At 44.4% G+C, this 12,844-nt stretch overlaps 3 protein-coding genes across 3 annotated transcripts; 1 reads left to right on the plus strand and 2 right to left on the minus strand.

Annotated features, from left to right (window-relative positions):
* Window positions 1-417: 417 nt before the first annotated feature.
* EAF01_005276 (uncharacterized protein) lies at window positions 418-3,395 on the minus strand (the record flags this gene model as incomplete). Its single annotated transcript, XM_038913531.1, has 5 exons — window positions 418-1,283; window positions 1,338-2,082; window positions 2,142-2,301; window positions 2,366-2,565; window positions 2,625-3,395. The coding sequence occupies 5 exons, from the start codon at window positions 3,393-3,395 to the stop codon at window positions 418-420; spliced, it is 2,742 nt and encodes a 913-aa protein (XP_038771617.1).
* Window positions 3,396-5,360: 1,965 nt separating this feature from the next.
* Window positions 5,361-10,062, plus strand: EAF01_005277 (uncharacterized protein). Its single transcript, XM_038913532.1, has 3 exons — window positions 5,361-5,418; window positions 5,476-6,276; window positions 6,415-10,062. Exons 2-3 carry the CDS (start codon window positions 6,061-6,063, stop codon window positions 9,835-9,837), a joined length of 3,639 nt encoding a protein of 1,212 aa, XP_038771618.1. The 5' UTR covers window positions 5,361-5,418; window positions 5,476-6,060; the 3' UTR covers window positions 9,838-10,062.
* A 386-nt stretch (window positions 10,063-10,448) lies between these two features.
* Window positions 10,449-11,677, minus strand: EAF01_005278 (uncharacterized protein; the record flags this gene model as incomplete). Its single annotated transcript, XM_038913533.1, has 4 exons — window positions 10,449-10,530; window positions 10,908-11,115; window positions 11,209-11,280; window positions 11,548-11,677. 4 exons carry the CDS (start codon window positions 11,675-11,677, stop codon window positions 10,449-10,451), a joined length of 492 nt encoding a protein of 163 aa, XP_038771619.1.
* Between the last annotated feature and the right edge of the window lie 1,167 nt (window positions 11,678-12,844).

The following is a 12,844-nucleotide window of genomic DNA, read 5'->3' on the forward strand; positions in this document are numbered from 1 at the left end:
TACATGTATCGAATTCGGAAGTGCAACTCTCATATTAGCAAACGACCGCGCACATCCTCCCGCCCCTAATAATTTCCAAAGATGTTTGAAGGCATCTTCGCTAATTCGTTTCCCTCTAATTTCATCCCCTCGTTTCAATTATGCCCTTCTCATCTCGTTGCAGAACTCATCACTACGTAGAAACCTATAGTCTCCACTCTGAAGTGATATTCGTAGAAAAGCCCCGCCGTTGGGTATCATGATTCAAATTTTTCCCGATCCCTATGACAACACACGCCTATCATATAATGCGCGAAGAACAATGTGAACACTAGCTTCCAAGCTGCAGTTGGCATTTCTAGATTATAAGTTTAGCATGATTCGCTGTCGCTTTTCCTCGATCATTCTACTCGTCCTACAAATCAAAGATCGTGGAGCTCAGTGCCATTGGCTCTGTCCCATGAACCCTTCCTCCAAGGTTCGATCTTCTAGATTTCGGATGAAATCTCGATTTCTGGTAGGTGCTTGTCCACCTTGAGCAGCTCTACTTCCCCTTCTTCGTGCACTACCAGGATTTCCATCGGGAACTCCATCAGGTGGAGGTGGATAATACGCAGGGCTGGGTTGTAAACGAATAGGTTGACTAGGGTCAAGATGACTCGCAACTCTTTGTATCGTCACAGGTATACCTCCCTGTTGAACTTCCATTGTCGATGCTCGCTGCCTTCCAGACCTCACAGTAGCCTGCTGATAGAGACTTGGCTGTTGCTGTGAAGGACCAGCTCCATACTGCGCTGGTGGCATCTGTGTTGGTGGTTGCCCCATCATTCCCATTTGGTTATACCCTTGTTGTGTGGGGTATGGAGGTGGGGCGGGTTGGTGAGGAGCCTGGTGAGGAGCCTGGTGAGGGGCCTGATGGTTGGAGTTTGGAGTGTACATATTGTTATTGTTGAACATCGGCGGGTGCTGCTGGTTTGGTGGCGCTTGGTTATATGGATTGACCAGGACACCTGCATTGTATGAAGCATGAGCTGCAGACTGAGCCTGCGAATGGGCTTGAGCTTGAGCTGCCTGGGCTCGTTGCTTACTCAATGCTTCAGCCTGCTGCTGCTGCGTCGTTCCTGGAGCAGGAGATCTATTTATAGCACTTGACTTGAGATTCATTGGTGGAACGAATGGACCGGTGAACTTTTGTTGGGTAATGAATGGATGGAGCTTGGCTTGTTGTGGAGACCAGCGCTCCAAAGGATTGATATTGAGTAGACCACGAACGAAGTCGATGAAAGCAACTCTGTTGTTCATTTCTACGATACAGTTGTTAGTCAAAGGTTCACGAGAAGTACAGGGCTTTATCTTACCTCGCTCAATTTCGTTTGGCTTCATATTCTTCCGTGGCATCGCATAAGAACGAATAATCTCCGGAAGGGTGGTAGCTTGGAAGTATTTTTTACTTGGTTGCTCCTTTGATCCATGCTCGCGAGAATACTGCTCCATAGATTTGAGATGGTATGTTCTTCTGCCATAATCATCTACATCGTGCCTCTTCTCGAAGAAGTCTCCAGATTGCTTCCCCATCTCAAGCATCCAGTTTGGTGGGTTTCCCAACATCTCCACTATTCGGGAAACTTGGTTGTATTCAGAGGATCCTGGAAATAGAGGGAGACCCAAGAACAATTCAACAACAATACAGCCTAATGACCACATATCGATAGCTGACGAATATGGTAAGCCAAGTAATACCTCGGGGGATCTGTAAAACCTCGACTGGATGTATGTGTATACTGTTTGACGTTCGTCACAGGCTGATCCAAAATCGATGATCTTGATGATGGGACTTTCGAGGTTCTTGAGTAAAATGTTTTCTGGCTTCAAATCGCAATGAATGAGTCGCGCTTTATTCAGCAAACTCAACCCGTTTAAAAGTTGTTGGGCAAAAACTCGCACCAGTGTGGTGCTCAAGCCTCGGAACTGATTTTGCTTGATCAATTCGTACAGATTCACACTGAGCAACTCGAAAACAAGACAGAGATGTTGACGATGAATGAACGTATCTTTGAGCCGCAGCAGATGATGATCATCGTTCTTATCAAGCTTGGTGTTGAGCTGTATTAAAAAGATATAAGTCAGTGAATGAGGAACACAGTTTCATGACAAGAACTTACCAAGTCTAGAACGGAAACCTCCATCATACTTTGGTTAAAGTACGCAGTTCTATTCTTGACCACCTTTACAGCAACAACTTCCTGAGTCTTCAGATTCTGACATTTGACAACTTGTCCAAAGGTTCCTTGCCCAAGAACATCAAGAATGAGATAGCGGTTTCTGCGAAATATGTTAGCAGGAGGATTCCTTGGAATCTAGGGTTAATATCAACCTCGAAACATACTTATGAGTAGTTTCCTCAGACCCGAGAATGTCATTCACATAAAGTATATAATCGCTATCTTCGTTATCGAATCCGTCATTCTTCACACCTTTGCTAGGTTTTGTGAGCACTCTGCGGGGATTCCGCGAGGATTCGTACTTGAAGCTGGGGTTGCATATCCGATAGGTAGAGGGGAGATGGCTCGTAAGAGCTTGAAGGGGCTGTAATGGCACTATTTAGCACAAATTTCAATCATATTGCGCATCGTGATAAAGCTTACACTTATGAAACCGCCCTCTGGATTAGCCCTACGGAACGCCGGTTGCGCATTAACCTTTGGTTGCAAATCAGATGTAGAACGAATCTTTGTAAATTCAGGAACTGGTCCTCTTCCAGGTGGACCTTGCGCCGACTGAGGTACTGACCGCCGAGGAGACTTTGGATCATTGCCAAACATGGCATTCAGCTGTTGGGTCGCGGAAGTTGGGTATGATTCATTGTTAGAATTAGAAGCATACGGCTGGATTGGTGGTAATTGTTGACGATTAGGGTAGTACGCGTTTGGTGAAGTATACGAGGCATTCTTCGAAGGAGATTGTCTGCTACCAGCCCCCGGTGGTGACATGTATTGATTTGGGTTTTGCTGTTGGGTTGCGCCATACGGGGATGTGGGTGATAAAGTCTCCATTGGAGAATAACGTTGAGCCGCCGCAGATAGTTCTTGCGGCGATTGGTGAGATAACCTTTGGCTGCCTGAAAGATGTTGTTGGTGATGAGGGCGCATAGGATATTTCATATTGTATTGATCTCCAGAGTCTTGCATGGCCACATCTCCGTTTCCATCCGTCATCTGAGGAATAGCAGGAGAAGTTGCCAGAGATTGAGGATGTGATCCTAAACCTCCTTGATATTGGTCGTATGTAAAACCTGCTGGAGGTTGGGTTTGGGGGTTCCCGTTATAATCTCTAGCCATTTGGGGATGGGCTGGTGGGGGGTTTCCGTTGTACCTTCTTGAACCTGATGATTCAGAATAATTCTGCCACTGGTCCATTTTGGCGATACTGTGGAGATGCTCGAGAATTTGAGTGGGGGAATTTTGAAGGTATTGGGCACGATTGTCGCCTTTGTGAAGGAATAATTAAGGACGCAAATATGATATGTCGCACAATGTTGTCGAAAGGTCTGCCACCAGAAAGCCGCCGGTAGAGAAACGCGTCGCAATAAAAACCAATTCAACCTCTATAAAGAGGCAAAAATAGCCTATGGAGTACCAAATGCTGCTCAATATATCATGGTGAGTGAATAAAAAGGGAGTTGGAGATGGTGGAGTGTAGACTGTGTAGTAGATAAATTCACTTGGTGACTGGGGGGAGGGGGGAGAATGATGTAGCAAGCAAGTTGTCCTAGAATTTATTGATTGATGGATTCACACACCACATAGGATAGGACCCTCGTTGCTTCGTAGCCGTAGCCGGGGAGATTTGTGAACTAAAAAAGAGCAGCGAACCTGGGAACGGTTTTATTAATGAGTTGCCTAATCGAAGCATGAAATTATTATTATTATTATTCCTCAAAGCAAAGATTCCTGGGCACCAAAACAATGAATGGATGGGTGGATGGATGAATGGATGGATGGGTGGAATAAAGAGAATATTTACGATGTAGGTACTAGGTACTAGGTATGGATGGGATAGATGGTATGGTATGGTATGGTATGGTATGGTTTATATTATTAGTATAGCAATCACCTAGATAGGAATTCAACACAACATACGGTAGGTAGGTAGGGTAGGTAGGTCGGTACATATATATTTATGATTTGTTTGTATGTATGTACATGTGATTGGGGATTGGGATTGGGATTGGTATCGATGCACGCTGCCCATATGGATGCCCAATGGTTTGGAAGGATGACATTGGCTTACGCAGACAATCTACATAGTTGTTACTTCTTTATACTTTGTATACAACAAAATAACCTTGGAAGACTCCTCTGGGTACAAATCTCCAGCTTGATGATTTTTTCACGAGGGCTACGTAGGTAGGTGGATATATATGCATCATTCTCTCCCTCGCTCAACATTTTTCAATGTCTCTCTTGGTATGATTAAAATTCCCGTGTGGTAACGCTCCTGTCCATATGGACCATTTCACCTTACTGTTGGAAAGCGTTTCAAGGGATCATGAGATGCCTTTTATATGGTTTTTCATTATTATTCATGTGTCAAGCAAATTAAGGTCCAGCCATACCTAATACCTACCCCCTGAGGGCATACTTTGTACACCAGAATACCGGTACCTAGTCGCCAAATACGAAGTCTAATCTCGAAACAAAGTAAAAGAGATGCCAACCCGTTTTCTTGAAAGGAGGGAAGGAAAGGACCGGATCGTCTTTGTTCTTTTGAAACCCCAGTATCGGATCGTAAAATGTTTGTTTGTAGCATATTCCAAACTCTGATTAGCTAGAATCAAATGAAAATCATCCGTATGTGTATGATTTGCCTGCCATCAATACTCACTGAATCCTCAATCCTCATCACTCTGACTAGGTATGGTTTGATAATCCAATACCATCCAGATACACCCACACATCTCAATATCTGGTAAACGCTTTGCGGGAAAAGTAATCAATCTGTCTAATGACGTTATCCGACAATCAAATGCATTGAATTCTTATTGATCTGATCATTCACATCCCAAGAATTACCCCCCTCCCCCCAAATTTTCAAAGATAAGTAAAAGCAAATTTGAGTATGGGTAGGTGCTCCATCGAATTTATCCCAGTATGTACCAGCGAGGTACCAGTGAGCGAACCAGCACGGCCATCACCAGCCACATTTGATTCACCGCCCGGTGAAATTAATCGACTGAGCCACTTTCCGCAGGTATCCATTCATTTATCCATTGTATTTTATATATAGGTACCCATCTATTTACATACCTATCATATCCATTCATCAAATAATTTAAGATATCTACAAAGTATTAGATAGGTACTCATCTACTATTGGCAAATGCAATAAGCAAAATAGAAACGGTCGAAGATCTAGATTTTCGACGAACAAAGGGTATAGGTAGGTACCTAGGTACCTAATAAGTATCAAAGCATCGGATTACTAATAAGGCTGTAGATCTAATTCCATGCTTGCCCGCATCTATGCTCCCCTCACACGTGCCTCACTCACTTGCCTCATTCACTTGCCTCACTCACTTGCCTCAGTGCCTCGACTCCAGTAAGGCTAGCCTCGCGACTACCCACCTAGCCACCTACCTAATTTTCACAAGCAATCAATCCCTACATCAGTTCAATGACGCATACGGTGAAGAAAGCATCCGATATCAATCCTTTCTTTTCTCTTCCTATCATGACAAATGATCGAGTTATCGATGGTGAAGAAACCCCGCGAATTTCATATTTTGTTCTCTTCGCTGAAGGACAACTTCATTAACTTACACTATCCGTAAACCATTTGCTATTCTTAACAAAATCCAAGGTTTGATTTCCGTGTCTTTACTAATAATTCACTTCACCCGATGCCGTAGTCGCCTCTCATCATTACCTACGGTACCTACCTAGTAGTGTTCACCTTCGATCTCTTCAAACCTTCTACCTGCCCACAAATTAACATACACGTTCCTTTTTATATTGTGCTGGTTTCCTTTTACAACCATTTTCCGTTTTTTCCTGAGTCAATCAACGTCCACTAGGTTGATGAATGGTCAAAATGAGTTCATCTACCGACCCTCACAACCATCGTGATAATTCCACTCATATCAAATCTGAAAGCATGCCTCCACCTCATCACAATGTTAGACTTCACCGAGAACACACTGATACCATCCAAGAAGCTGCAGCCGTTGCTGCCGACGAGGCACTTCTCAGCGATAACGACATAGATACAAAAGACTACAGTCTTGGATTGGAGGGATTGGTATGTTTGAATCTCCCCTTCCACGAATCCTATTTCGCAGTGTTTAAGGTCATCTCAGACATTCAAAATGCTCTAGATCCCCAGGCTTCCCCCTATTCTAACATCTAATTCAAGTATACTAATACAACCTCCAAATAGACTGGCCAGCAGCAACCTCAAGATGAAGCCAGTGCTCTAGCAGGTTTGACTGAAACGGTCCGCAACCAGGATGACCTTGAACGAGACATAACGAACCAAGCCAACCTGGTGATGATCGAGCAAGAAGATCAGCGGGATCAGAAGCGCATTGAAAAGGTTCGAAATGGTATTGAGAAACTCGAGACTCAGAAACTTACCCAAGAACGCCGTCTCAATAATCTCTCGAACAATCTATTGATGCGCCAAAGGTGCATAGATGAGATCTCGAAAATCGAAGCCGACATTTTTGCTTTCAAGAATGACATTACCGACATACAAAAGCGAATCGATGAAAGACATCAGCACAATGATAACCATGCCGAAGCTAATGCTACTAGTGGAAGCAGACGAATGCCTAATGAAAGCCAGAGAGAATTCCTGATTCGCACAGGAAAAATTACCCCATTTCAACAGACCTCAGATGCAGCTACCGACCATGTTCAATCGGCACTTACTGATGCGCTAAGGGACGCAGAAGAGAAGGATGACAACCAATCAGGAAATGCTCAAGCGGAGCCTAGATCACATCAGAATCTTCGTCTACCAGGGTTCGCAGATATCGCAGATACTAAACTGAGTACAACTGAGAGTGAATTTGGTCTTCGTCCTCGAAAGAAGAGAAGGCTCGCCAATGGCTCCTTCGCAGATGTATCTTCCGCTCGTTCATCTCCAGCAGATGATGATGCGTTTACCCCTGAACATTTAGCCGACGATGATGAGGAATTGGACGATGAAGATGACGAAGATGATGCCTTGATGACAGCTCGTACTGTGACTAAGAAGAGGGCTAAGCCTAGTAAAGCTCGGATAGATGAGACACAAAGCTTGGTCGGGATTGATGATGGAAACGAGAATATGTACCAAGTACGCCTTGCAAAATGGGTAGAGAAACGAAGCGCTGCACGACGACAGCTTCTAGAAAATAATCCTCAAAATGAGGAGGATGCAGCTGCAGAAATGTCTTCGGAGAAGGAATGGTTCAAGCCATGCCCAGGACAACCTGATCATGAGTTTGAAAACGGTCTAAAGTTACCTGGTGATATCTTCCCTGCGCTCTTTGACTATCAAAAGACTGGCGTTCAATGGCTGTCGGAACTTTACAATCAACAAGTTGGAGGTATCATTGGAGATGAAATGGGTCTCGGCAAGACTATTCAGATGATATCCTTTTTAGCTGGTTTACATTACAGTAAAAAGCTTACAAGGCCTGTTATTGTAGTTGCTCCTGCGACGGTCCTTCGTCAATGGGTCAATGAGTTTCATCGATGGTGGCCAGCCTTGAGAGTTTCTATTTTGCACAGTTCAGGTACCGGCATGCTCAACGTTGGAAATGAAGGCAGGTTGGAAGACGAGGAGGATGACATTCTTTACGGTCAAACAACCAAGAAAGCCCCAAAGTCGCAAAAGCTTGCTCAAAAGATTGTCGATCGTGTTGTCAAGCATGGCCATGTCTTGGTCACCACATATGCTGGACTTCAGACCTATAGTAATACCCTCATCAATGTTGACTGGGATTACGCTGTCCTGGATGAGGGACATAAGATTCGAAACCCTAACACTGCTGTCACTATCTACTGCAAAGAACTACGAACACCTAATCGTGTGATTCTCTCGGGTACTCCCATGCAGAATGGTTTAATAGAGCTGTGGTCACTGTTCGATTTCGTCTTTCCTATGCGTTTAGGTACTTTGGTCAATTTCCGACAATCATTCGAAGTTCCTATCAAAATTGGAGGTTACGCGAACGCCACCAATTTACAAGTCCTCACGGCTACTAAATGTGCTGAAACATTAAAAGACGCGATCAGTCCATATCTACTTCAACGATTAAAGGTCGATGTTGCGGCAGATTTGCCAAAGAAGAGTGAGCAAGTCTTGTTCTGCAAGCTTACGAGACCTCAAAGGGATGCATATGAAATGTTCCTTGCATCTGATGACATGAAGTCAATTCTGAATCGCAGTCGTCAATCACTTTATGGCATTGACATATTGCGTAAGATCTGCAATCATCCAGATCTTTTAGATAAACGATTGAAAACCAAGCCCGATTACAAATGGGGCAATGGAAACAAATCTGGGAAAATGCAAGTTGTGAAGGCACTCTTGCAAATGTGGAAGGGCTATGGACACAAAACTTTACTCTTCAGTCAAGGTGTTCAAATGCTTGACATTCTTGAAGAGTTCGTCAAGAAACTTGGTGGATTCAACTATCTTCGTATGGATGGTGGTACAGCAGTCAAGGATAGACAAACTCTCGTTGATCAGTTCAACAATGATCCTGACATTCACGTATTCCTCCTCACCACCAAAGTTGGAGGTCTCGGGGTTAATCTCACTGGCGCAAATCGGGTAATTATATTTGATCCTGATTGGAATCCATCCACCGACGTACAAGCTCGAGAACGTGCATGGCGTCTTGGTCAAAAGAAGGAAGTCACTATATACCGACTTATGACTGCTGGTACTATAGAAGAGAAGATCTACCATCGACAAATTTTTAAACAGTTTCTCACAAACAAGATTCTCAAGGATCCGAAGCAACGACAAACATTTGCTATGAAGGACCTATATGACCTGTTCACTCTTGGTGACCAAGATGGTGGGACCACGGAGACTGGTGAAATGTTCAAAGGCACAGAGGTTCAATTCAACAAGACTTCCAGTCCTTCATCATCTCGTAGTTTGTCTGCTGATCCTGGTCAAGGTGATTCAGAATCCGATCTTCGTAATCTCGCTGGTGTTGCTGAACTCGAGCAATTCAATGATCCTTCTGAGGAAAAAGATAAAGATAACAATGAAGAGTCTAGATTAATGGAAGGAATCTTTGCTCGTTCTGGAGTCCATAGTGCTCTTGAACACGATCAAATCATTAATGGGAAGATGAAGGTTGCGGCAGATCGTGGTATGATTGAGCGTGAAGCCAAGAGAATTGCTGCAGAATCTGCTACAGCACTGAGACGTGCTGGAGAAGCAGCAAGAAGCATTGCACCTGGAACTGTCACCTGGACTGGAGAATATGGATCCGCCGGTAGACCAACTAATGTTCGACGAGGTGCAGGTCCAAGTTCATCAAGTGTTTTATCAAGTCTTTCAAACAGACAGGGTATCCCGCAGCCTTCTAGCTCGAGTAGCTCACGAGCTGCCACTCCAAATCGTCCAGCTGGTCGTCAACGTCATGATTTTGCTAAGATGATTGTCGATTTTATCAAGAGGATGGGCGGTTCAGTTCCTAGTCAGGCCGTGGTCAACCATTTTAATCGATATTGTACTTCTGAACGACTAACGGCTGAATTCAAGCATACTCTAACGGAAGTTGCAATATGTGAACATGGTACGAATAGTAGGATGAGGGCTAAGTGGGTTTTGAAAGATGAATTCAAATAGTTGATACGAATGAAAAATTCACGAGATGTTGTCAAGGCGTTCAGGCAAGGGTGGAAATTATATATGGAGGTGTAGTAGATGGGGACGGGTGGGAGATTTAATAAACTTTTGTATAATAGCACTTATATGCATGCATTGACGATAGGCGTTGGAAGATATCCTTGAGTGCTCGGTTGGGACAGCACGGCGGTGTCGGTGCAATAATCGATTACATAGGATTGTCATCATAGATAAATTAAGAATACAACAATTACTCGAATCAAGTTTCTTGCATGAATGTTGATTATGGTAGTCTCTTCTCTTGGACAAATGAGGTTTATCCATCCATCCATCCATTTTTTTTGCCACCTCGCTTCTCTAATATACGAAACAACACATTTGAAATCAAGCCAAAAGAATGAAAATGAAAAGGAAAATGAAAAGGAAGAGAAAATCAAATCAAAACTATCCTCCTACTGTCTCCGCCAAAGAAGAAAACAAAAGGAAAGAATACCCTGCAATTCTCCTCCTAAGTTCCTAGTTGCAGGGCTCAAGGCTCAAGTTCCAAGTCCCAATAGCTTGCAGTGATTTGGATCCCCCAAGCTCAAAGCCCAAAACCCAAACCAATTTTTTTAAGTAAATGTACCAAGCTTGTAAACGGTATTGGGTCCTTTGTCTTCGAAGGTGGTGGTGCTGCTTATTTGGTTCCAGCCGCTGGTTTGGGGGAGGGAGGGTGTTAGTTTATTGGTCTTTCTTGGGGGATTGGGGGGGAGGGGAGAGAGGAGTGTGAGGGGAAGGGAAGGGAGGAGGAAAGGGGGTTGAATGAGGAGGGGAGTGGAGGGAGAAGAGAAGGAATAGGGGAGATGGGAAGGAGGAGATGGGAAAGAGGAGATGGGAAAGAGGAGGTGGGAGGGAAGGGGAGGGGAGAGAGGGGAAAGGGCCGAGGAAAGCGAGCTTAAATCTACACTTCGCCCCCTCCTCTCATTCCTCGCCCAGAAAACCAAACAATCCCCAAATCCCCAATCCCTAACCACCTCTCAACCCCAAAAGCAAAAGCAGAAAGTAAAAAGTGCAACAAAAAAAAGACTCACAAAAACGCATCATTCCCTCCCAGCGTATCCACAATCGTCATGACCGCAAAATCCCCACCAGGATTATATCCCCAATTTACCTGCCACGCGCTCGGGACCGGTTTTCCATTGACGAGAGTACTGCTGCAGGCGAGAGCGGAATAGGAGTGTGTTTGGGGGGTGGAGGATGCGGGGGGTGTGCTGGAGGAATCGTTGTAGAGGCAGGGGACTAAGGGGTGGGGTGGGGTGTTAGATGAGTATGAGGATGGGATGAGGAGAGGGGAAGGGGGAGAGATGATGGGGGGAATGGGAGGAAACGTACTATTGATTATGGGACCACTGCTGGGGATGACATTAATAGTGAAGTTGTATGTGCAGATTGTGGAAGTACATGCTGGGTATGTATGGGTTAGTATGGTTTTTCGTGATGGTGACTTCTTTTTTGTTTTGTTTCATTTCATCTCGTCTCTTTCACGCTTTGTCATATCCTCATACTCATCTTTGTACCCTCTCCTCTTCTTGCTCCTCCTCATACCCCTCTTCTCCTTCTTCTCTTCATCGAGAAAATGAACCTCCCCTCCTATTCTCATCCCACATTTAAGCATTGAATACTCCCCCCCTCTCAAAACAAAAAACACAAGAAAAAAAATCAGAAACTCACGTCTCGTGAACCCCGAAACCTTCCACTGCACATCCGGAACAAAACTAGAGGAACTCGCTCCGCGCGGGACAGAAACCGCAAGAGCTGAGGTTGCGAATGCGAATGTGGTGAGGAGGAAATTGGTGTGCATTTTTTGTTTTTGTTTGTTTTGGTGGGTTTGTGGGTTGTTTGAGTGTGGAAGATGTTGAAGACACTACTCAAGAATGAAGAAGAAGTAAGAAGTGATGATTCGGTAAAAGAGAGGGGAGGGTTTTGCTTTTTATAGAGATTTGAGTTGGTATCACAAATACCCAATATCATACATTGGTGTAAATGAAACCTCATACATCTAGCATCTACCCATCTACGCAATGGATCGATCATCAGACATACATCTTGTGTCTTATTCCATGTATCCCATTGCATGTATCCCCCGTATCGGTGTCCCCAATACCTTTCCCCATTAATCAGTACAATCATCAATACGACTGTAATCTTACACATCTCGATCTCCTCCTACAGTCCCACGACAAGTAACTCTTAACTCCATCATAATAATCTCACAAGTCACAATTACAATTGAGACCCTTCCAAGACTCGCTCTGTACGAGAAATTCTGTAATCAAGTTTCGATACGAGATGGGTGCATGCATGTAACCTCTTACTTCGCGTATTCGCATTTGAGGATTCTGTTGTGATGTTTGATGCCCAATGCTCGGATTGTAGGTATGGGGTTCTGAATGGGATAAGGTCGGCTGGGTTTGATTCGACGGAGTGGGATGGGGTGGGATGGGATGGGATGGCATTGATTGATATGCAGGAGATAAATATCCATACATCTACATATCCACCACACCACCACACCACCACACCACCTCGCATCACAACCCACCAGGTTCTCCGCACTTCCCCGCAAGCTCAAACTCTCGCAGCACCGTAACTGTCTGTATCACCCATCCGTCCCATCCACCACACCCATCTCGTATCTCCTCCTTTCCACTGATCACCAGCGGCCGGACATTCATCCATCCATCCAAATTTCACCCAGTCCTTCCATCACTCCACATTATCCACAGCAACACCATTGCGGGGTGTCATACCCGAAATGTGACGCCCGCATTATACGAGGTGACTCGGGCAAGATCTGGGGTACCTGTGAATATTAATCTCATCGGTCGGTCGTTGTACAGAGTGACGAACGAGACTGCGAGTATTAGTTTTGTAGAATATTCTTGGAAAATTGATCTAAATATTCAGAGATTCAAAGAAATGATAAACTTTAGATCGAATACCGAAGCTGTAGACTCTGAATCACTCG

The sequence above is a fragment of the Botrytis porri genome, assembly GCF_014898465.1.
Source record: "Botrytis porri strain MUCL 3234 chromosome Unknown BPOR_006, whole genome shotgun sequence".
Lineage (NCBI taxonomy): Eukaryota > Fungi > Ascomycota > Leotiomycetes > Helotiales > Sclerotiniaceae > Botrytis > Botrytis porri.